General features: G+C 40.7%; 1 protein-coding gene across 1 annotated transcript in view; it reads right to left on the bottom strand.

Moving 5' to 3' along the window:
* Window positions 1–530: 530 nt before the first annotated feature.
* The window catches only part of rims3 (regulating synaptic membrane exocytosis 3), a 39,769-nt gene continuing 13,954 nt past the window's right edge, over window positions 531–26,345 (bottom strand). Inside the window, exons 3-7 of the mRNA XM_038725575.1 lie at window positions 8,270–8,411; window positions 8,071–8,183; window positions 7,370–7,471; window positions 7,143–7,282; window positions 531–6,449 (exon numbers count right to left, since the gene is read on the bottom strand). Of these exons, the coding sequence (XP_038581503.1) occupies window positions 6,237–6,449; window positions 7,143–7,282; window positions 7,370–7,471; window positions 8,071–8,183; window positions 8,270–8,411 (710 nt within the window). The 3' untranslated portion in view covers window positions 531–6,236. The remainder of the gene's footprint in view (window positions 6,450–7,142; window positions 7,283–7,369; window positions 7,472–8,070; window positions 8,184–8,269; window positions 8,412–26,345) is intronic.

Genomic DNA, 26,345 nt, shown 5'->3' with positions numbered 1-26,345 from the left:
CAATTTTATAATATCAATTAATGTATGTATAAATAACTATGTATAATGAGAGTCTCTCCTACTTATGAACCAACAGAGAATTATCACCCTGCAGTTCCTCACAGCTTTACAAACCTTTATAGAATCTTTCAGGTCTTTGATTTTGATTTACAGCCCACAATTTTAATATTCTGGTTTACTCTCATGACTCTCAAAGTGTCATTTCCGGCCACAGTAGGCAGCTGCTCTAACACACTGTACACTACAGACACAGTTAAAAGACAAGCTGCTGAACATAATGTAGGATTTAAGAGTTTGTGGAGGCCAAAACAGTGACACTAGACAAGTGGCCAAAAACATAACTCTAAATAAATGCTAATGCGACTTTGTATCTGCTGGACGTGTTAATAAGTAACAAGTTCACCATATCAACTTTAAAGGTAAAAATATGTCAGTGTTGTGTTTACAGCTTATTTTTGCTGCCCCCATGTGGCCATGAAATCTGTTATTGAGTGGGATTGAAAAAGTTTAAAATACACAGCTGACAAATGTTTGTGATTCAAATAAACTTTATTGACTTTGCGTCCAGATGTCCAAGGGCATGCAAATACAGGCTTCTGAATCCCAAACAGTTTTTTTCCTCAGTTTGGTTCTATTTTCTTACAAAACTACGTGCACCTTAAGTAATCAATTCTGCAGCGTACAAACCACAAAAATACCAGTTTTACATTATCAAATACTGCACATAGAAAACATTTACAAAGCACAGGTATAAAATTACAGCTCCCTTTTTCTTCTTTGCCATATACCGCTTTCCTTTCATCAAACGGTCTGCCATGCTTTGCCCTTTAAAACGTACTCTGTGAACACTCCTCGGTGGAAAGGTTAAGGCCGGTTGAGGAAAGACAGCAACTTATCTACCAACACCAGCAATCCAATTTACCTGGGCTGCATGTTTTGATGCTCCCATCCGTGTTTACATTTGATTCCAAGATGTCAATCTGCCATATGTGCTTGGGAATGTCATTTAATATAATCAGAATCTTACCCATAAAGACGTACTTTATTTTGAGGTACCAAAATAAGACATTAGTTCAGTTTGTATTCGTGAAGTTTGTGCTTTGCTGGGCTTGACAAGATGAAGGTTGTCTTGACAGTGGGGAGGGGAGCTACAGTGGCCTTAATATAGTCTGACAGACAGCTAAAAGGACAGAATGGCTACTCAGGAAACTTGTGCTGTGATTACAAACATTTATATACGTGGATGAAGACAAACTGGCATATTCAGCAGCAAAAACTCGTTGACAGCTGCTACTTTGGCAAACAGACATATGGAATGCATGCGTCATTAGAAAATGAAAATAAAACAAAACTCTGTGTTGCTCATGGGGGCTATCATAAAAAAGCAGTTATTCAAAATGCATTGCATCCTCTGTTGAGTCAAAATTGCTTCTAGTGCTTGAAAAAGTGATTCGACTTCTATTTGTCATCATGGTCAGCTGATACAGATTGAGCCTGAGGTTGCCATGACCCAATTGTAATGAGTAGAAGAGGCCAAGGCCAAAAGTGAAGGCCCCGCAACAGTCTATGGTTATTGCCAGAAGTATATCGGAAACTGGAAGGCTAAGTCCATGCTACTTTAAGATACAGCATTTTTGACAATTCATTTGCCTCTCTATGAATTCCCTTTGATATTGTACTGGGTCTAATTGACTTCCTCATCACTTGTCACCATTATCACAATTATTATCATCCTAAGAGTACCATCATAAAGATTAAATACAAGAAAATCATCAGAGTAACCATGCGGCAAACATTTTCTAGTTCAAAATACAAAAATCATAACAATTCCATTAGCTTGATAGATAAATCAATAAGTTAATCGGGGAGGGGCAATCCTTTCTGTTTGAAACCCATCGTGGCGAATTAAATAAATCAAAATGCATTTCGCCGGACAGAGTTCATGCTCATTTTAACCGCAGAGCTGCTCTTTTAAAGGAACACACACACAGAAACAAGATATACAGTACAGTAAACGTAGGGGCTGCCTGAACCAGTGCAGGCGAGGTCCCTGGAAAGTCTTCAAAGAGACAGTATAGCAAACAAGATGACAAAGAATTATACTCTGGCTCTGGTGTAAGGATTAAGAAATACATTCATAAAACTATAAATATACACATATATAACTTCGGTACAATATTTCAAGCAAAATACGTTTGTCAAAACTTTCAGTTGTGTGCTACAATAGTGAAGCAATGTCCCCTACACAAAATAAGGCCATTGTTAACAGAACAAGCCCTCATTTTCGCGAAAATCTAAAGGTGGGTTTTGCCCACGCCGCCTCTCTAACTCTTTCTTCTCCTTCTCAGAACAACAGTCTCTCCTTACAAAAATAAAATACATCTTCAACATAGCACTCAAAAGACGCTTCGGATTCAGGTTGATTGACGATACATTATAAAAGTTTTTCACACAATAAAAGTGAGTTTGGGAACGCTCAATGTGGAATTTCACAGGGAAGCGAGCAAGTGCAGCACTGCCTTTACATTCAAAACTCAGCTGAGCCACGTTGAGATACTGTCTAACTCGAGCTAATACTATCTTCACCACTCTGAAACACTGTTTCCCAAGCTCTACATGCTCCGTGCTGTGTCTTTAATTGATACTTTGATAAATCCAACAATTTAGCGATCCCCTTGCATGCATCTACCTTTTACAATGACAAAAGTCTAAGCATCGCTAAGCTTCACACAACCATAAAAACTCTCTGAAAACCTGCTGTAACTCTGCCCCTGCTGTTTGTGAGGCTTCAACATCTCATCTTTTTCAACTCACTGAAAACGGTAGGGTCGGTGTCAAAAAAAAAAAATGGCCATGTGATGAGACAATGCAAGACTTCAATAAATTCTTTCTAATCTATGGTAAATGTCATGTAGAGGGAAAAAGGTGTTACTGTTCATATCTGAAGACACTGATCCTTAAATTCTCTTCACTGTGAAGTACAACTTGAGTAACAAGTGGCTTTGTAAACAAGTGGCTTTGTAAATAAATATCTATACATTTAAATCTCTCTCACTCACATTTTGCTGCCGTGCCTCTCCTAGACAAGAATGCACCTCATTAAAATACATACACCCTCACTACGTTTTGAAGAAAGGCAATATTTGAGCTGTCCTTCAAAAAATCTAAATTTGTCAACTGCTATCTGCTCTCAATAAACAACAATAAAAACTTGTTATAGGATCATTTTTACTTCTCATGGCACTGTCTCTGTCTCTGCTTTCATTAGAATGTTTAGGGCTACTCAATACACAGCAAAGGGACAGATACAGTCTCACATTAGCTCCAAAAATTGGTAATCACATGGAAACATATTAACATTAGGAGTTTACCAAGGACTAAACATTCAGCAGGGAAGTCATACAAGCCATTTCTCAATATTCAACCTTTCTTTCAATTTTTCTTTCCATTTAATTTCTCTCCCGTCAACCAAGCTTTTTTTTGTCTTCACAAAAGGCGCACACTGAAGAGAATGTGTGCAAATACCAACATCATGCCAGCTGTCCACAAAAATAGACAGATAGAAAATTAATAAAGGTACATAAAATTACTTCATATACATGACCATACGGTTACAGATCGAGCAAGGAATAGTTCCAAAATGTAGAAAGAAATTGGAACCCAGACCTTGGTGGTTCTTCTAAAAAGGATTGTATACATGATGGGAGGGTCAAAAAAAACACCATCATACCACCAATTATACTCCTCCCAAAAATTCAAGAATGCCAGAGATCCCTTTATCCTAAGTTCAACGAGTGTTAAAATGGTCTGAGGTGCCAAGAAGACAAAAGTGCCTCAGAGTTTCCCTTTTTGTGGATAGATGAAGAGAGGAATAAGCTACACAGTTCTTAGCAGATGATAACATACGGTGGCGATAAAACAAATGTGAGCTCATAAACACGCACAAGCTTTTACACTCTTGCACTACTAAAATACGACAGTCTTTAGTGTCATTATACATACACAAAGTTTGGTGCTGGTCTCAAGACCGACAGATTCAAAACACAGAAGGTGAAAGATGACATCTTCATCTTAAAGAAAAAAGCAAACACATGTCGCTCAGTTTGCCCTGCTGCTCCTCTGCCATCAGTGAAGACAGGTCACTATCACCTTGTTTGCGTGTTCAAATGCAAATAAAATTCTTCAAATAATTAGAACAAAGTGGGGTTGGTTGCTGGCGGGGTTAGGTGAGAAAGCTAAAGGCATAAACTAAAAACATCTGGTAAATTTTGGGACCCATGTCTTTCATCTTTAAAGACAAACATTTTTTAAGATGTAATATATGTAAATATACCTACTGTTTTTGAATAACCCAGTGATGACGTTTTTTGCAAACATATGAGGTTAAAGTCTAAAATCTGAGGCCAAACTGACCTGTTCCAGCTGCCTGAGTGGGCCTTTACACTGATTTTCAAAATACACTCCAGTTACATTTCCGTGCTGGCATTCAATTCAAAGATTCAGAGGTGAACACTGCAGCGTGACCAAATAAAATCTAAATAAATAAACAGGTGGTTAACCACTTCTTTGTTTGTAATTCAAACATAATACATATTTTACATTAAAGTGCCATCTTAAATATAAATACGCTGCCTGAAAGGAAATAGAGTAACATATTGCACCTGAAAGAAGTAAAACAACTATACATGGCAGGTTAACTATCACCCTGCGAGCAAAGTAATACTGGCATAAATAGTCAGATATCAAAAAGAAAAACTTGAACACATTGACAACAGGTTTAATTACAGTCAGTGTGACAGAGAAGAGTGACCAAAGAGAAAGTAGGAGGGTTGTGGTTGGTACCGGCTGTGTGCGTGTTTGGCTGAGACCTGACCAGACGTGGAGAGGGCGACAGAGGCACGCTTGACACTTTCCTCCCTCCATCATGAACGAGGAAGAGCGTGACAAAAACAGATGACATCAAAATGGGGAAAATCGACAGGAAGTTCAAACAAGTCTGGGTGCTGGTATACGGACAGAGAGTGAGACCGTGGCACCCACTGGATGTGCAACACAAGAACCCCAGACACACAGAGCTGGACACATTTCCCACAAAGCCTCGTTGCTGAGTGCCCTGTGCGGTACAACAGCCCTCTTAACTCTAAAGATGAAGGCAAGATCAGAAATCAGCGAATGGGTAGCTGGCTGACCAGTTTGTTCTCTTCTTCTGCAGGTGGCGACGAAAGCATGCTCTCCCTGTCACCAAAGCCCCAATCCTTCTCCCCAACTCAGCGCCATGCTCTTTTCTCAGGACGGACTGCAAAATCAAGTGGCACTATACTCCTGTTACATTGGTCAAGGCAAGCTAAATAAAAGGATTTAAGCTCTTTTAAATGTCTCTACAAAGGGTTGCAAGCAAACATGCAGAATGCAACCGATACATACGTTAACACAAATAAGTATTATATCTATTTATATATATATGTATATCTATATATAAACTCTGCCCTATGAAAATTATAAGAATAGCAGTGTTGCTACCTCACATAATAGCCATTATGTGAATATTTAAGCCTGTTGCCCAGGTATGTTTATGTGTCTGGCCTACCATTCTCAGCTCATGTGTGTAGAATGTATCTTCATTTTTTGCATTACATCTAAGTCATTGACTCTGCTACATATCCATACTTTATATTGTATACTAGCTCACCTACTACTTATAGTAATAATAACAACAATAACAATTGCTTTGGTTTTAAAAAATAAAGTTTTTTTTTCTTAGTTTGGCATAGAGAGTTTAGAAACTGGCATTGGGATGGCCCTGGGATGAGTCGTGCCACAGAAATCTGGTATCTTGGAACGCAGAATATGGCACCCAGTGGATCGCTGTGTCATGGTGGGAAATGTTGAAGTGGGAGGTTGAAAAATGCTACATGTTCTGGTAAATTATATCTACTTCAGGTTGGATCTGCTATGCGTTTTCTCAACTAAAAACACTGATCAATGGGTGTGACTGTGGACGCAGTGTGTAATGTCCAGTAAAGGATGTGGCAGCGTGTCAGTACGTGTTGTCATGTGGATGAGATCAGGTATTTATACCTACATGTCAAATGCATATTCCTGCCCAGATGGGTATGTGTGTGTGTGTATGTCTACCTGTCTTGCACTTCAAATACAGTCGTTGTGTATATACAGTACGTGTGTCCATGTCTGCATGACTCTGCCTGTGAACGTGCATGTGGGTGTCTACTGGGTGTCTAGGTGCACGAGGGGCTGGTGGCGCTTTCCAGGGAGGACTGGGAGAGGCGTCTGGTGAGGGGTCCGATGCTGGGATCTGCCAGAGAGGAGGTAGGGAACAGCTTGTACCAGCCGCTGACTGTGGCAGACAGATCCAAGTCCTCCAGAAGGATCTGGGCCATTCCCATGAAGCACTTGTGGTCCATACGCCCGTAATCCCCCCACACTATTACCTAAAGGAGAGATTAGAATAAATTATACATATCAAACTAAGATATGCCACAGTAGTACATGACATCACTGTAGATGACGGTTGGTTGGTTGTTTGGTTAATATCAATCAAATCCATACAGACCACAACAACTCTTTTTAGCAATAAAGTATTAATATAAACTACATAAAGTCACAAATCTTTAATGATACAGATTAATACTTAATATATACTGAAAAATTTATATCAAGGTTTCAGGGGCTTTAAAATCCAACAGTTTTTATTCTGGTTCTCGGGGGAAAATATAAAAATGTCTTCCATTAAAATGTGATCATAGATCCCATTTAAGTCATTTAAAACCTACCTATCTTTTTTCAAATGCACTGATGGAATTGCCAAAGTCATGTAATGGAGCACGTTTTCACGCATGTCTGGAAATAAGGTCAGTATCTTGAAACAAAGAAGAATAAGGCACATGACCCTGCTACAAGAAAATGTAATTAGACTAAAAGAAAATTCTTCAGCTAAGTCACTTTGCTTTTGACAGGATTCTCTCAATGGGGCTGAAACAGGTGAGATAACATACTTTAGGGTGGACGTTTTTTGTTACATTTGTGTATTGGTTGTGGAAATGATCACTTTGGAATAAAAAAAAAATTGTAAAAAGTGGGAAAAAGGAAAGTTAGAAAGGGAGGAAAGCAAAGAAATCACATACCTGTAGGACTTTGCCCTGAGGACTTTCATCAAACAACAAAGCCTGCTGGTAGGTGGGGTCCAGATTCTTCTTCACTACTTTGGTTTTCTTCTTGGCCAAGCACACACCATTCTCCAGGACATACACCTTCACGTACGTCGCTGCGGACAAAGAAACAAATCACAGATTGGACAAAGGAGCCAAGGCAACAGAATTTCAATGTAGCATGTTCAGTCAGTTCTGAGTACCTGGTATGTTCTTGGAGCCCGGTTTGGGGGTCAACCCTCTGGCCTGGTTGACCTCCACCTCCAACTGCCCTCCTCTGTCTACCATGCCTACATGGACATCCCCTGTAGAGCAAAAAAAAACCCACACCATTTCTAAAAATCCAATCAAATTCTATATAATTAGAACTAAAATCTTCAAACACTGTGGTGGTCAGTTAACCATATTTTGCTTTAGGCTTTGGTTCCCTGAGGTTGCTGTGTCCAACATCTAACTGCAGAGGGCGACACCGAGCTGTGAATGTGTCTTCACAAGCAGGTATGGTGGAGTACAGTGCTATGTTCTGTTTTTCACAAGCAATGACCTTTGCATGAAAGATTTATATCTCATGCAAGAATAACATCATCTGTGCCAAGTGAACACACTAGTATTGTGCAGTATTTTTAGATGCCGCTGTGCGTCTAACAGTCTGTACGTTGGTATGTGGCTGTAGATTTCCATGATCTGGTCGCTAATGAATTAAAATGGATGATATTTAATATGTTGTTTTGCCATTGTTTAACAGACCTAAGTCCTGCTCCTACATGAGTGCAAAGTGCTATCAAATAAAAATTTTAAATCGGAACCATAACCGCTTAGTTTTCAATCAACTGCAAATAACAGTAGATGAAAATGAGATGGATTTAAGAGGAAAAGATGTTGGTCTTCTTCCTACTTGGCTTACCCATGGAGGGTGTTGCTAGTGTTTGCCGGCCAACGATCTGAGCAGGGCCTAGTCCATCCAGAAAGTCGCTGAACTGGCTCTCAGGCCCCAGGCGTGTAGTAGGGAAGACAAACCTGAGACAGAGGAAACAGAACAATGATAGATGGATACTGTATATGGATAAATGGATAGATGGATGAACTGCTGGTTGGATACTCACGTTCCATCAGAGCTGTTTGAGTTGGTGCTGCCGTCAGTTGACTCCTTGCTGCCCTGCCGTGTCACCCGGTTCCTCATTTCAACGGCGATGCCGGTCTCTGTGCTCCGTCGGATGGTGCTGCGAAGCTTCTTCGTCCCGCCGTCTGAAAAAAACAAACAAACACAGAGGTCAGAGGTGCCCTTATTTCAGCAGTATAATCCACAGAGTAAAATAATCAGAGGAAGTTTAAATTTACGTACAAATAGGTGTTGTGAAAATATCTGAACCCCTACATATCTTGATGTTAAGAGTAGAGGTTTCCTCAGGCAATATTTATACAGTATAAGCTCTCATAGTTACCAAGTTCATATAGAACCATGTGAAACAGACAATGGATGGATGTTTCTGTCAAACCTTTTTATGTCTTTGAGCTGGGCTGCTTTTTATAACTGCTCACAAGAAATAAGGAAATATTCAGGTTGGCCTTGAGAACACCCATCTCTCCACTATTTATTTTGAAGCAAGTTCACTCCGGCAAGAAGGCAATACCACCTTATTTCCACTGGGATGTCCCTGCATTATTGGAAAAAAAATCCTCCACTTCACAGGTATTACTACGGCCCCTTTTAAACACACAAAGCCAATGGCTGCTGTGAGTAGGGGGCAATAAGCTTTTAGAGGGACTCCTGAGCCTGACTTGTGAGGCAGAAACACACACAAAATGCCAGCTTAAGGAATGTGAGAGGCGGGGAATAAAGAAAGTCGGGAGGCTGAGCTGAGAGGGCGGGAGGGAGGGAGGGAAAGGTATTTAGGCTTTACAGCTCTGCTGACACTAGGAGAACGGGAGCTAACTGGAGAACTGCTAACCCCACAGGAAGCTTTCAGGGCATCATCCCCTGTAATGACACACCGTATCTCTTGACTCAAGATACTGAGTTCAAAGTGGTAGGGCACAGTCAAAGTGATTTGAGCTCAGGATATGACATGGGATGTTGTGTACTCGTGCAGTCTCAGCCGACAACCCTTCCCTTATCCCTTCTGTCACTCCCATCTTTGTCTTGCTATCCTTCTCACAACATCTCAGGGTCCAAAGAGGCAATGCAGCCTAACATCTCACCAGTGCACTTGGGGGGACAAAAACGCATACACAAATAGATAAATACTAGATCTGAAGAACTCAGTGAATCAGTTAGTTGATTGACAGAAAATTAATCAGTAACCATTTTGAAAATAGAGTAATTCTTTAAGTAATTTTGTGGGCAAAAATGGCAAATATTCTCAGATTTTTGCTTTTTTTCTCTGTCATATATGATACTAAATTGAATATTTTAGGGTTTAAGAAAGATTTGAAGACATGACGTTGGACTTCCTGACATTTTATAGACAAAGAAATTGATCCTCATGTGCACTGATTATGTATGACAGAAGACGATTAAGTGTTCATTTTAATTAATTGTTGCTTTTCTTAGTTTATATTAAAACATTAAAGGCCAGAAGCTGGTAGTAGAAGGGAGGAAGGTGATACATTTTAATTCTCCCTGAGGTCCATGACTGTAAACAATAAAGCAACATAAAAACTCCCAAAGCTATGTAGCACAATAATCTATGGAGACACATGCACACACAAATATCACGCTCTGACACTAGACAGCAGTGTCTGTACATTCACAACTCTGTGCAACATTTACACTCACTCACACACACACACACACACACACACACACACACACACGTGTGTGTCTGCACGTGAGCTGTCTGACAGTTTAGTCAGTCAAGAGGATGAGAAAGCTGCTGAGAGTGCTTGTGTTGGCAGAGCTTAGTTTATAAAGAGTTCTACAAAGTCTCTGACTAATTTGTGGGACTTCCCTTTGACAGGGGCTTTCAAGACCAGCAGACTTTTTTTTAATCCCACATTAGGGATTTAAATTCCTGAAAACATCTTAAACCTTTTGCAGATATATCCAAGTTTCCCCCTTCAAATAGTCTAAGTGGAGGTAACTCCACTGGTTAACAAAGCAACAACAACAGGTTCAAACTCTGGTTTAGGGCTGCAGCCGTGCAGCTCATTATGACTGCAGTTGTGGTAGCTGTATAAACTCGTATGCTCTATAGGAGCCCAGATAGTTGAATGGTGCAGTGAAGTCACCAAAGGGGACTTTTAACAAGAGGTTGCCCATTGTTGCCAGTTGCCATTAACCTGAGCAACTCCAAGCTCATTAAACATCCTCGCCGTGACAAGCGCAGACACCCCACATCAACAAAGCCACTTGATGAGACTTTGTGGGGTGGGGGTGGGGGGTGAATGGGTGAAGAGGAAGATGAGAATGATGGGGTGCCATGGGTGTTGGAGATGAGGATAGGGGTGCTGCCTTCTGCTGACTTCTATTTATAATCCTGTAGTCAAGAATATTTCCAGCAGACAGCGTGTGTGTGTGTGTGTGTGTGTTTGTGTGCAGCATCACAACCAGACAAACTCCATGCATTCCTGCTGCCATGACAACCCCCCGCCCTCGGATCTGGACCCAGACAATGCCACCTGAGACAACTGGCGCCATGGCGACAGGCTCATCCCCCATCGCTTTTTTTTTTTATGAATGTATCGACATTTCAGCGAAACTCCCGCACTTTGGACTGAAACACGGGCTGACACAATCACTGCAGCAGTAACCTGAACTCCGCCTTGCTCATAATTGAACCATGCTGGTCAAGAAAATAGCATTTAAAATTATCATTTAAGTATAACTGGGTTACAAGCGTGTGCGTTGATGATATGAAGTATCATGACGGTCAAATGTGTCTATAATGAATCTGTCAAAATAAGAATGGGATTTCTCCGCTAAAAAGCCATCTTTGAACTATCAAGCAGCTATTCATTTAACTTCATATCCACACTTGTTACTCATTTGTCAGCCGGCCCCCCTCTCCACTCATCCAAACAGCCCCCATTCCCTCATGGTGCGAAGCAGTGATCCCTTCCTTCCTATTTAATCCCCTCCTCCTCGTCTGCGCTTTCCCTCCATTCGTTTCCATGGCAATGCTGTCTGCATTGCACCAAGAGCCCAGGTCGGCGTGTTTCGCTCATAAGCCTTTCCCCTCTCTGTGTGTGTCTTTCTCCGCTCGTATTGTCCTCTCCATGAGTCTCACTCCTTAATCAGCAACCACTTCGTTTTCTCTCCATGTGTCTCTAAATTGTACCTCCCAACACTCTTCTTTCAATTTATTACTGCTCTTTATCTCCAGCTCTTTGTTTCCTTGCTGTCTTTTTCCTCAGCCTCGCTGCCCCTTTTCCTATTTATACACTCCTAAAGCACCCCTTCATTTTCCCTTTTCTGGTAGTTCCCCAGTTCTTCAGACTCTGTCCATCTTTATCACACAACTCTTATCTCTTTTCCCGGTCCATCCCATCTAAATTATTTAGACAATTTTCTCCTCTCCCTCTGCTGAGCTAACTTTGTTATACAGTGCTAACATCAAATCCACACATATCCTGGTAGAAGTAATTAGAGATAGTCTGACATTTATGCCATTTGAGCAGCTAAAGTAACCATATTACGTACGCTGTGTTTTACCGTGCTAGAGCAGAGTGTTTCTTGGTCTTTGTGTGCTACCCGGCTGTTAAAAATGTCTCCTGTTGGCTTCACTGTGAGGAGTAATACCTCGTCCCCGAAGACACACTCGCAGAAACGTGCAGCCCCAGGGGAGCAATCGCGCACTCAAAACTTTCTTCTTTGTTTAAGCCATGTTTGATAATCACGATAAGGCGAGTTCAAGTCACAGGGAAGAAGATTAGGGTGCGAGGAAGACAGAAGTGGGGAGGATGGAAAGAATTTAGCTTCAGTCGAGAGAATTAATAGCAGAGAGGGAAATACAGAAAGGTGGGATTACTGAAAACGCAAACAATGCAGAAAAGAGCCACACACTGTGACTGCACACATGCTCGCACGCGATATATAGCTTCTGTGTGTGTGTGTGTGTGTGTGTGTGTGTGTGTGTGTGTGCTCAGTAGATCATTAAAGCTGCTCTGACATTTGGAGAGAACACTGATGAAGCCCTTCTCATTATATGCTGTAATATAGAATGCTGTTTTTAGACTCCGTGGCTGCGCCGACATGCCGATTGGATGCACCGGTGACGGCAACGATCCACCATGCATAGCAACAGTAACCAAGCACGAGTGTTGGAGATGAAAGATCTGTTGTGGTATCTTTACCGCCAGAGACCTGCTAAATTTGGACAAAAAGGAAGAGTCAAGAGTTTAAGTAAGACAAGAGTTTATTTATATGAATGCCATTCAGAGCCATATTCATGTATCATACAGTTACATAAGCCAGTTATTAAGTGGTTAACACAGTATATAACACAATTATATATTGTGTATAGTACATAAGTGTATACTGTATATATATAGTTAGATACTGGACTATGATTATCATACAAATCTTCATGTAACTCTAAACAGATTTACAGTACTTTCTAGGAACAACATGGATCGTATCATCCTACAAATGGCAGTAAACTCTGTTAAATTAAAAACGTATGCAGATGGAGTGTAATGGTTTTACCCTCCAGGACATCCCTGGTTAAAACATCATATAACCCTGTAAACTCATTTGTGTGAAGAAATCAGCAACCTTATTGTTTCAGGGCTTTGCTAAGGGCACATCAACAGCCCAGGGAAGACTTATTCATATACCAATACAAAGTGATGCCTCCAGTTCAGCCAGTAGAACACTTCAAGGCCCTGAAAAAGTATTTCCTCAGGCAGTATCTTATTATGGGTAATGGGATCCTACATTAACACACTATTTTATACCAAAGTTTCAACATTTTTGGCTTCTCACTGGTTTGATGCAGGAGGGGCATGCACGAGTGATCAAGATAGAGCATCAGGAATAGAATCTGATGAGAGTTGGTAGGTTGTTTGGTGACTTTCAATCACATCCAATCAATCAAAACCCACACAGTCCTGATAAAACAGGTTAACAGAGTTTTTAACTATATAGTTCGATATTTTGTGAAATACGCTTGATTTGTTTTCTTCACACAGAGAAATAAGGGTATCATTTCTGTTCCCTAAAGGTACATTTGTCAAAACATTACCCTGTAAGGTACGGAAATGGTCCTTAAGGTGTTAACCGTGGACCTTTTTTTATTTTTAAAGGTACAGAATCATTGCTGACAGCAAAGGGTACATAACTGTACCTTTAACAAGCTAAAGGTACAGGCAAATAATGCAGAAAATCATTGATCCCCCGCCCCCATGACATAAAGGGTTGGCGACGGGCCAGTGGATAAGACACATGCTGTTGGTGTGAGAGACCTGGGTTCAATCCCCACTGTGACGCATACACTAATGTGTCCCTGAGCAAGACACTTAACCCCTAGTCCAGAGGCGTGCAACCTCAGATACAAACAGCAATGATAATGTGTAAGTGTCAGCTAAATGAATAATTGCAAAGGTACATTTTTGACACTAGGGTTGCCTGAATGTTCTTTTAGAGGTACAGACAAGAAGGTACAAAAATGTACCAACTTCAAAAGGTACAGTCCTCGTACCCTACTAGGGTACAGCTGGAGCGACAAAGCATTTATACATTTGTAGGTCCATTCCTGTACCTCGATTTCTCTGTGTGTTGCCGAGACATAGATGAGAAGACTGATACCACTCTCATGTCTGTATTTGTAGCTGGAGTCATCAGGTGGTTAGCTTAGCTCAGCATAAAGATTGGAAACTAGGAGCAGCTAGTCTGGCTAATCCAACTACCAGCACCTCCAAAAGCTCAGTGATTAGCACGTACAGGTATGAGAGTGGTATCAATCGCCTCATCTATCTCTCTACAAGAAAGCGAATAAAGGTCAAACGGTTTCTTTAAAGTTCCTTTGAAACGGAAAGTGGAGTGTTATCGGCTTCTGCATATTTATGCTCGGGAGGGACTCGCGTTGGAAACTGATTGCTGTTTACAGTAGTCAATAGCGCTGGATGTGATTTCGTGGCAGAACAGTGTTGGCCACTCGCTCTGCTCATGGTGCCCATTCCGGCGTTGCTCGCCACCAGCATTGCCTGCTGGGTCCCCCCACGCCCCTGGCTTGTAAACCTCCTCCCAGCTGTCCCAATTGACCCTTCGCTAAGCCAAGCCCCCCTTAATTACTGTTGCCGACAAACTGTCGAACCTGTCACACTTTAATTACGGCGCTGTCACTGTCTGTAACTGCACTCCTTGGAGAAATATTGTCTAATTTCTGGAAAAAGCGATCTCAGAAAGAAGCAGACAGTTTTGCAGTTGCATTATGCATTTGAAGGTTATTTTCAGGCTGTCAAACCGACTCAAACTGATGTGAAAAAGCTTAAGCCTACCGATCACAGTGTAAAAGTGAACCACCGTATTACCTGACTATTGAGAAAGATATTAAGGATCAACACTGTTTGTGTACAGCTGGGTAGGTCTCTATTCACTATTACAATCATTAAAAAGTATCAGTAACAGTATGGTTATTTAACGTTACATTCAGTAGTAAGTTAGCTAGCCATAGCTAACTAACATTACATTAGGAACAATCCGCTGCCTACATTTTTTCTAGATTTGTTTTAGGTTTTAGAAAAGGAATAAATTATACTTCTCCTTTCAACCTCTCTGGGTGTGTCCCAGGAACAACGTTTGACCATACTTTGGAAAAATACAGCAAAGAAAAGCTAGAAAACGACTCCTTTTGCATTAGAGTCAATGGAGCGCAGCCATGAAAGTGTCAGAAAGTGTCAGTCTCAGTTAGAGCGAGTCCTATACTGTGCTGTGATTGGCCAGCTGCGTATTCGGGGCATGGCTTAGGGAAGGGTCAATTGTGCTAGAGTAAATTAGAGATGTAAATTAACACTCCACCAGTGCTCCAAGCTCCCAGTCCGGGCAGTCAGCTAATATGACCTCTACCATGGCTAACTAAGCTAACTAGGTAACAGCAGCTAGTTAGCTTTTTATTTTACAAGTAAAGCTAGCTGTCAATCAGGAAATGCCATAAATCACAGAGAATTGAGGCAGAGCAGCCAAAGGACATCATAGGAAAAAAAAAAAAATCGTTTCAGACAAACTCTAAAATATCATTAAGAATAGAATTTTTCTTTTGATCATTTTTGGGCCAGATACTGGAGTATAGGTCCCATGTAGCACAATACATATATAAAAACGCCTAAACATCTATTTTGATATCATGGGGACTTTAAGGCCACATTAACAGTCTGAGAAGAATCATTCATAATACTAATACAAAGTATTACCAACAGTTTAAGGAATAGTATTTAACCTCTTTATACTTCAATGAACATGACTTATGTGTCTCTTATATTTCTATCAGTGTGCAATCAAATGATTCTTTTCCGGCTGCTTTGTGATTGTGTTTTTCTCAGTACCTTTCTCTATTTGTTCAACTCTTTATGAGAAACTGCCAGCCGGTCCACTTTTCTTAGACAGTTATTTAACTCTAACAGAGCGTGCAAAAACAAATAAATCTGGCGGAGAGTTAAGTGTAGCCTAGTATGCTAAGTGTTACTCTGTCTTTAATGATAATGCATAGGAGATAAACAGAACTAATCTCCTGTGTAGTCTTTGTGTGTGTCCACAGTCAGTGTGTGTGTGTGTGTCTGAGTGCTCTGGCAGGGACATAAAACAGGGAGTGGTCAATGTGAGGCGATTAGTCTTTCTCAGCGCCATCTTGCATAGGAAATGATTTCTAAATCTAAAACCTTCATGTATGGCAGGATGTCTGTCAGTGAGTTAATATGCCACACGGGCTCCTGTCTAATGACAATTAATTACAATGAGGAAAGGAATAATCTAATTCAGATGTAATTTCCTCTTGATTACTCTGCAGCTGATTGGCAAATGATGCAAGGTTTCTTCTGTGGGCCTTCGGTGGCTGAAATACTTTTTACCGCTGACCCTGTTTACAGCAGTACAATGCTTAGCTTCTGTGCTGGTACAACTTTCTGCTTCTCCAAACTGGGGACGCAAATATAATTTTCTCATCTGTAACACCACAATGGTGGAACGAGCTACCACATGCCATTAGAGCAGCAGCGTCCCTCTCTAACTAGAAGCTCTTATAACACCTCTTACCACTAAACTCCAACATGCACTTCCTGTGCTCTTCTTCTATCCCCTTATAATTCTCTTGTATTGATTGCACTATTTCGTTAACTTTTACTTCTTTCTAGGGCTGAATGATTAATTGAAAAGTAATCGAAACCGAAATTCAGAACCTCTAACCCACCTAGTTTTACCATGTTGGTTATTTCGGTTATTTAGTCCTATTAATATTTTCCCCGTGTTTGTTCATGTACTTTCCCCTTAAAAACATACTACCCTGTGTGTGGTCACGTGACTCCGTGCCCTCCAGTCCTGCTCAGCTTCCAGACCGGAGTCAGAAGCTCAGGGAGAGGTTAACTGGCACAAACCGTCTTCACTTTCCAGCAGTTGGGGAAACGACAGAAATAAGTTTTATTAACTGACACCTACACTGCACATTTACTGCCAGACTGACAACAAACTCGCTCGCTTTCTCCATCACTTTCTGCCGCTCTCTCTCTCTCATTCGATCACCAACTCACTCGCTGCACGCACATACACACTGCACTCCTTAAAAGACTCCACTGATCTTATAACAAAAGCTGTCACATAACTTATGAAACCCATTATATTGGCTTGTCAATGGCTTCCGCCGTGCCACTGCAGTTTGTTGCTGCGAAGAGCAAAGCACGCGCAGCGCACTGCTTGGCGAACTTGCGCGCATGCCGCAGTCAGTTCAAAACAGCTGAACCTTTGCGCTCAACCCCGCGACCAGCGCAGCGCAAATCGCTCCATAAGACGTCCTTTGATGAATGAGGAGAGGAAGCTAGTAAAGCGTGTGTTACAGTGCTTACACAGTGTGTGAGCGAAAATCATTTGTTCTGCACTGACATTAAAATTTCATAATTTAAATTTTAGCAGCAGCGCTCAGCAGCAGCGATGCGACGAATATATGGGGAACCATGTCTCTGTAATGTGCACGTCAACATTACCCTAACATTTACATAACAGATTTTTAAAATCTGAGAATAAAAAAGTAAAATAAACCCAGTTTTAATAGTTGAGCATATTTACAGTGCAAACTTTGTCAGTGAACTATGAGGGCAAAAAAAACAACAAACAACATTCAAAATCAAAATAATCGTTCAAAAATTGTAATGGAGGTAAAATGTTCAATTAATTGTGATTTTGATTTTAGTTGAAATTGTCCTGCCCTACTTCTTTCCCTCAGTATTTACCCCATTGATGCCATACCTGCTATTAGCTCTTACTAGTATTTATTGCTGCCCTCACTAGTATCTATTGTCGCTTGTAGATCTCTTGCTGTATTGATGCTTTGTTGATGCTTGTATGTTGTTCCTCAAATGTAAGTCGCCTTGGATAAAAGCATCTGCCAAATGAGTAAATGTAAAGTACTGCAAGTAATATGCTAACTGTGGATAAGTACCTCATACAGCCCCACTTCACCTGAACTATCCCTTGAGAGCAGAATAATCAAGCCAATTCCACTTTGTGTGAAGGAAATTACACTTAGGTCAAGAAAATTCCCCAGACAAATCAATTTACATTTAATAGAAAGGGAACTATCTCACCATCTTGGCAGCTTTGTGCTCTCTGATTTAGGAGCCAATAACATTTGAAAGGGACACTTTGCAGGTTTTCAACGAGCTTGGTATCATTATGTGGTCTGTATATGCAAATTGTTCAACCTCCCTCCATGTTGCCTGGACCCAGACCTCCACGCTCATTTCACATCTAGGGCTGTTTGAACTACAGACTGTACTTCCACATTATTTGTATGTCCGCCTCAATGAACAGTCAGATGGAGAGAGGGGGGCTCCTCAACATCATGTCTAAAATCAACACCACTGACAGAATAGATATATATCCTGCAGATATGGAAGGAAACCGTTTTATAGTGTAATGCTGAAATCAGACATTCTGGGTTACTTATATGAGCAAGAATACAGAGCAGAGCTGCCCCGTGCCAGGGGCAACTGGGGGTGCAGCTGAAGTAATGTGCGGCAATGGAAACAGAAGCTGTGCTGCAGCAAATTTTACCGAGGCCAGTTTCTTTTGGAAAAAGTTCCTGAATCGAAAGAGGAAGGGGCAAAAGCATGTGTAACGTTACATTAAACCTGCAGGCCACATTTGGACAGAGGAGTGCTTAGCTGACACATATTTCAGGATCCTGAAAAGAAGCTGGAAAAACAGGCTGTTTGTAAGATTTGGGAAAGTTTACGCTGCCTGGGAGTGGCCTTGGAAGACAACGAGCTCAGTGCATTCTTGTTGTTATAGGTTTTCTATCTTTTGCGCAAAAGGGAATACCCCAGCACCTTTTCTCTACTTTCTCTGGTAATGTAGCTAGAATTTTAAAAGAACATTTGCATCTATGATTCCTGCAATGCAGCAGCAGCATCTCTGTGCCATGATATAGATTCAGGAATCCACTTGCATGTTGTATGTATATGTATGGATTGTGTACATTCTGTGTAAATGTGTGTTTACAGCACTCTATGTCGAGAGGAGTGGTACTGACCCCCTGATTATAGGTCTTTTACACACAGGTATTCATACACACACAACATAGTGATTCACCTCACACACTTTGGAGCTTGGTGACACTTCACTGCCAGTTAAAACCTCGCTGGGACGCCACTAGTGCTCATTTTCGACCCGTTTTGATAATCTGAGAGCTCTTACTCTATTAGTACGGTTTGCCAGATCAGCCCATATATGAGTAATAACGCCTCAGCCAGCTCTACTTTGTGATAACTCGGACATGATGTATAATACATATAAGAAGAAATATTAAATTATTTTCAGTTCTGAGTGGAAAGTTGCATTGGTGTAAAAAGGAAAAGTTGGACATTTGCTTTTTTGCTTAGGAGATTGAGAAGATTGATATCATTCTTATGTTTGTACATAAATATGAAGCCACAGTCAAAAGCTGTTAGCTTAGCTTTGCACAAAGGCCGGAAGCAGGAGAAAATAGCTAGCCTGGCTCTGTGAAAAGGTAAAAAAAACAAACAATGCACATACACATTCAACTGGTATCAATCCTCTCAGCAGAAAGCAAATTAGCATATTTTCAAAAATGTCAAATAATTCCTTTACATAAATATAATGTAATAATAAAAGGTTGCATCAGATTGCAATTGCAGCCGCAGTGCTTTTCACACTTGGATGAGAGGCAGAGACGGAGACTGCACACACACAATCTCACACAAAAGCAGGTATGCAGGTAGAGAGAAAGACAGTTTACCAATCTGGCTGGATAAGAATAGCGCAGATGAGTCGATGGGCGAGATCGGGAAAACGTGATAGGTGCTTTGAGTGAAAGTGAGAGCAAAAAAGATAGAGATAAAGGGAGGAGAGATAAAGGAAAGGGAAAATTAAGATGTCATTGAGCTGGACGAAACACAAAGAGAGCAACAAGGGAGTACAGCGAGCAAAGAAAGAAAGTGATCATCGGTCAACTTAACCGGTGTTTGATAACCTCTAAAAGCACCGGTGGGGAAGAGAAAGCTTTTAGAGACATGAGTAAGGTTTCAGTTGGTATGTGTCAGGAGAGCCACTGACTCAATACGCTTCAAAAAACAAATGCGGTGGTGGAGCAGGAGGTGGGGTGAGGAGCAGCAGTCTCACCTGAAATAGCAGCTCAAAAGACACAGGGAGGATTTTTTGATTAGTCATTGTTGTGAATATTAATAGCTATCATGTGCAGTCACCCTGTGAAATAGCAATTATTATGAAAGGGCAATTCAAGACTCAAAACAACCATTGTTAATATTCTAACAGCTTTTTACCCACTGCTGCTCATTTTGGTCACAAGCCTTTTCTGAGTTGTCTTGATGTGCAAGAATTTTTCTTCAGGTCTGAATTTTCCCTTGAAGGATCTGATCACCGTGAGCTTTCCAAAATGTCTGCCAAAATTCCTAAAGTGTGTTTCCTAGTGGTGACTCAGAAATAGAGCTAGAAGTAGGGCATGAGTGAGTCACCCCGAAAACACCCTGAGTGCTAAAATGCCAGGTTTATTCTCTGGTCCACTGTAACGCAGGCTAGAAGACATGCAGAGGCTAACTGTTTTTAAACAGTGGACATACTCGTCTGTGGCCTATTATTGTGTTATTGTTGGGTTTCTTTCTCTTGCCAAAACGTCCCTGATCACTTTCATGTGTTTAAATATCACAAAACCACTCAAAGATTTTGAATAGGATTGTTAAGATATAGCAACATCCTGATCCAACACACGCAACATGATCCACATCTTCAATAATGAGGGAGAAAAGAAGCTGGAATTGAAAGAGAGTTGATCACTATAGGAAGGAGACTTTCAGCTTCAGTATATATTTCTAATATGAAATGAGTCACAATGTATATAGGGAAGACCTGTACACACATAAAAAAGACCACTGAATGGTGTACTGTATTGAAGTGTGTCTAGAACAGAGAGAGACAGAGACACCTGTGTTATGTTATCCATAGCTATCTCCCATCGGCATCACACCAGCCTGTCCTACAGCGCTATCTCAATGTGGGGGAGCACAATGTTCACATTAAAGGTATTTAGTAATCTAAAAAGACAATTTATGTTCACTGTAGTTCCAGGCAAACTGATCAAAGCAGAGCTTTAGCTAAACACTGTCCTGTCAACGCTTATCAGTAATAACCGGAACAGTAGGCTAACATTAACCTTAGCTTACAACAGAAAAGTTTGAAACACCACAGCCATGTCATATTAACTTTAGCTTCACTAAAATGTACCCTAGGTAAGAATTACACCAAATAAATAAAATAATGTGCACTCACCTGTATGCTATCAAATTGTGGGCTCTGTTTTTAGTTATAACTAGCAACTAGCAAAAAGAAATGATTAGCAAAAACAAACTGTTCAGAGATTCACTTTTATACATTTATCTAACAGCTGGATAAACAGCAGCTGACAACCAGTTTACTATGAAAGTAACAAACTCATAAGCTAAAAAGATTAAACTAGTACCACAACACTGCACACTTGTGAGGTTAGCAACTGTATGTCATGAAGTTTAGCACAGGCTACATTAGCTTTCCTCACGTTGGCAAATGCTAAACACAATCTGAGTTTGACTTTGAGTTAGACTTTCTTATGTTCAGGTAGTAAATATGAAACCTTTGTTTTGCCTCTGTTCTTCCTTTGGTTCTTTTGAGAATAAAATCCATATGTCTTTAAGTTGCTTTGAATTCTTCCATCATTCTGCATTGCAGAAAAATTGTCACTGCTAACTATCAATGACGCACCACCACTGGATGCTAAAGCTGAAGCTAGCCACATATTATAATTTATATATAGTTTCTAAAGCTGTTTAGGAAGACTTTCTGTAGCCGTGATAGCTGCAGAGCTTTAAATTTGCTCTACACATAGAAATAAAGGCTTCTAAAAATGTAATTTAAACACAAATTAAAAGTGAGTGATGGGGAATAGGTTTCTTAACATTACTGGCAATGGTGAAAACACCTTCACATATCTTCACTCCCTGGTTGGAGCTAGAGTTACAGTTTGCAAACTTAAAATTATTTGTCTAACAACAGTACACCCAGAAACATGGCTGCTATCGGTCTCAGAACAAAGTTGGAAGCAATTCAATAAGCAAACTAACAAGTATTCTCTTCCTGTGTCAGACATTTTTCCTTCTCTGTTTCTTTTCTGTGTCTCTGGTGTACTTCAAACAGAATCTACTGCACCACAGAAATAAACACGCAGAAGACAGAGAGATTTAAATAAAGAATAGGCTAGTTGTAGGAATTGAAAAGGAAAGTTGAGAAAGGGGGGGGGGGTTACTGAGTGGGTTGAGAGAGAGCTAAATGGAGCAGAAAAGAGAGAGTGAGGTGATTGAGTGTGAATGTGCACCAGCCAAACACAAGTGCACACTTGAACACAAACATACAGACACACATATACTGTATATACAGTAGAAGCCTTTTACAGGGACGCTCACCAAAAACACACACAAACACACATCCATGCCTGGTTTCCTTTAATCTAACTCTCCTGGTGCACTGCAACTCATCAGTGGCGCTTGTTTCTTAGCAAGCCAGGTCCCTCTGTGCAGACTGACTGGGAGATGCTCTGCTGGCTCTCTTTTCATAGCCATGGATAAACCTGCTCAGGAGATAAGTCCGTGTTCAGCAGAGGAGTGACTCATCCATTAAACCTGGGGAACTGCTTGTGCGTGCGTGTGTGTGTGCTTTTTCCTCACTGATACTAATAATAGCAGGAAATATATAGAAACACAGACAGAACCAAAATGCCAATCCCAACACCCGCCTGTTATAAAACCTAGAATAATGAGACAATGGCACAGTGGGAGTTGGGGCTATGAATGGAATAACATGAAGGAATTTGAGATACATTATGAAAGAAAAACATAGGAGGGCATAAAAATAGTATTAAGGTTAAGGATCTAAATATGGAAGCACCGATTATACAATACCAGTTCTGTATGCTATTCTGTACGCTGTATTTTATTACTGTTCATGTTCATAAAGTCCTGTGACCTGGAACGATTAGCGGTTATCGATAATGGATGGATGGATGGCTGTTCATAAAGTTTGATTACATTTATTTGATGTTGTAATCAATCTAACCTCTACACCTTACTTATTAACATATGTGTGTCGAACATGTGCAGAGACACGTCAGCTGGACATTAATTAGGACTGTAGATTTCACATTATTATGTGGCACAATAAAATGCTATAAAAATATGCATTTTAAGAGATGGTTAATATTTAAATACATTTTATTTTCTGAGTTATGGCTCCCCAGAGTTCCACATTTTTGTTCGAAAACACCAGAGGGCACAATTAAATTGCATCCATTAACACTAAGAACTGTCAGAGGCCTCAGCTGCCATCTGAAAATGTTAACAAGGCTTCAGTCTTACAAAAAATGCCCTTGTCCTACTTTAGACATCTAAAATCACTTTGTATGAAGATGTTTAAATTGGAGTTTGTGCTTAGCTGCCATGTGCAGAACGCTTTTTTTTTTTTTTCAAGATTTATTCTATTTAAAGAGGTGGTATTATGGTATTTGGCTTTTTCCCTCTCCTTTATTGAGTCATATATCTTTTTTGTGCATGTACTAGGTTTGCAAAGTGAAAAAGCCCAAAGTCCACCCCAAAGGGAGTTCCCATCTCCCACAGAAAACACTGCTCTGAACTGCCTGAAAACAGCTCGTTTGTAGTCCAGTCTTTACTTCCCTTTCTTGTGACATCACAATGAAAATAGGTGTCATAATGATTGCTGAGCGACTACTCCGACACGCCCTAAAAAACACAGGTGGAAAAACATTGAGCTGCAGCACACGACTCCTCTCCCTTCCAAACACTAGCAACCCTCCAAGCAGTCAATGGACATGAAGTTGTTACTGTGATGTAGAGACAGAGCTCAGTTAAAACTTTATGGATGAAAGATACTTTTGTTACAGATTAATAACTCACCACTCTGAAACTCTTGCTCCAGTCCAAATTGCCAACCTGGTTGGCAACATGTAGTTTACAGCTGAATCGAAGCTGTTTACCGTCTTTTCGCGGACCTGCCTTTCGCTGCTTCTGATTGGCTAGTAGTCCTTAACTAGGAACTGCGTATGTGCAACTCCCAACAAAGATCATTTAGAGACAAGATGTATCACTCCATAGCTAAAATGAAGCCTTCAACACGGGGTGAAAAGAAGAGCTGCAGCAATGTGCAGTATGACATAAAATATGGCGTTTTTTGAAAATGAAACCATGTAAACCTGTTCTGGTACAACCCCTAAATAGGATTTTGAACCTGAAAATGAGCATAATACCACCTCTTTAATCAATTTTGTATTGTTAACCCCTTGACGCCGATTGTCGCAAATTCGCATCACACCTCTTCCTTTCAGACTGCAGCCAAGATAGCGCATGTATTCCCCCAATGCCTATTTGTGCATATTCGACATGTACCTAGGAACCTTTTGCAAGCCCTGGTTTCTCATTTATGCCTGTTGTCGCTAATTTGCATCATACCTACATCATACCTGAATTTATATATTTTCTATGTTCTATAGACAAATTAATAATCTTCACTTAATTTAACATCAGCTTGAAAGCAAATGAAAACACAATTTTTTTTTTTTTTTTTAAATTGTAAAAAAAATTCAGGCGTCAATGGGTTAAACCCCTAGTACTGTAAAAAGCCAGATCAGTGGAGGGTAATCAAGTTACCAGACATTACCAGCCCACTAAGGCTCTTTTTTTCTAATAGTTCTGACACCTCTTTTTTCCAGAAGACACCTTGTTTTTTTTACAGTTTGGAAATTATGTCATTTTGAAAATAACATACAATTCTTGCTTGGACACTTCAACAGAAAACACCTCCTCGCTTGCATAAGAGCTTGCCGGGACAGATTCTGCTAATAATTGACTGGATACGATTCGCAAAACGTAGCACGGCCAGAACGTACCCTGCAGAATCTTTGACACAATAACAATGCTGTAAACACATTACCTCTTAATAGCGCTTTAATAGTGAGGCACTGACATATTCCCCCACTGTCTCCGTTCACTTTGTCTTTTTAAACATCTTGTGTCTCTATCAATTGCCTCAGTCTTCAGTCACTTTCTCTATTCCCATTTTGTACATCCACTATAAACCTTATTTGGAGTAGAAAAAACAACCAATAGTAACTGATTTTAGTCTCTAGATAGAAGACTGCTTATGGTCTTTTGAAGTCATAAAAAAAGGGTACAATACACTTCACATAACAAAGGCATTTAAAATATTTTGTGAAGTGCTTTAGATCTCCCTATTTCCCTTAATGTTCATTTTGCAACCACCATATAGGATACAGCAGCAGGTATCAATCAATTAATCAATGGTCACAAGATAAGTCTGTTGTTTTGCAGAATGCATTCAATTTATTTTTCCCACTTCTGCAGCCAAAGTCCAAACTGCTTCCCTCACACATTCTCTCTTCTCTGGGGACTAATTCCTGTGGTTTATTAGGGGACCAACTGAGTGAAAAGTAAAGAGGTTTAACCTGGGCCTATCCGCCCCATCAGCCAACTGATGCACACGTCACTCGGAACATTGAGCAGTGACAGCTGACCAGACTGGGCCATTTACGACCGCCAGGAAAAAAAAGGAAAGAGGAACTTGATCAAACGTGACCGAGCGGGGGGCAATATTGCCTGACCCTCTGTCAGTCTGTGAGGGTCACACATCTAATTGCGTGCGCAAATTTTTCGGCGCTAGCTGGTGAGAATTATGAGGTAGGGAAAACAACAGATTAGGCTAGCCCATTCGGCCTCGCTGGATCATATAAACAGCCTTTTTTGTCTCCAGGGACAGGCTTCCAGGTTCAATCTAATAATGTGGTGAGGAAATGGGCATTTCCTTGTAGAACACTGACAAGATTACTATATTGAGTCAATTTATTGTAGCATACGCTACATCCATACATACAGTACATCCATGACATAATGAGGGATGGCAGTGGCTTAACGCATCAAAATTAGCTGACCACACCATAACAAATGAACAGAGCCGAACAGCAAATATTTACGTTTAGTTATATCTCAATCACAAGCTCAGTCACTCATACAAGGGGAAACTCAAAAAACTGCATTTAACCCATCCTATTTAGGAGCAAGGGCTGCCATCGTACGGCACCCGGGGAGCAGTTCGGGGTACAGGGTTTTGCTCGGCATTGGTTCGTGGTAGACTAAGTGACCCACCACTTTCCAAGCCAAGTCCCAACAGACTGAGCAAATGCCGCACTGTGTTATAGGAATCGAAGGAGCGGAGAATGATTCTGTGCTTTTGTTCCAGGCGCGATGTGCTCCTCTGGCAGCTGAGAACATCTAAATTTAGACACACCCCTCATCTCCCCTTCCTCTTCTCTAAATCCTCAGCCCCTCCTAGCCTCCTCATCCGCACTTTCCCCTCCATTGTGCTCTCCCAATCACCACGAACACAGAGACATGAAAGCCCCTGTGGTGAAAATATCGACAGCTCTGTCTGCGTCAGACAAGTGT

The sequence above is a fragment of the Micropterus salmoides genome, unplaced genomic scaffold (assembly GCF_014851395.1).
Source record: "Micropterus salmoides isolate LMB-PRFRI ecotype aquatic unplaced genomic scaffold, ASM1485139v1 Ms_hic_scaffold_17, whole genome shotgun sequence".
Classification (NCBI taxonomy): domain Eukaryota; kingdom Metazoa; phylum Chordata; class Actinopteri; order Centrarchiformes; family Centrarchidae; genus Micropterus; species Micropterus salmoides.
This window is presented reverse-complemented; position numbering and strand designations above follow the sequence as displayed.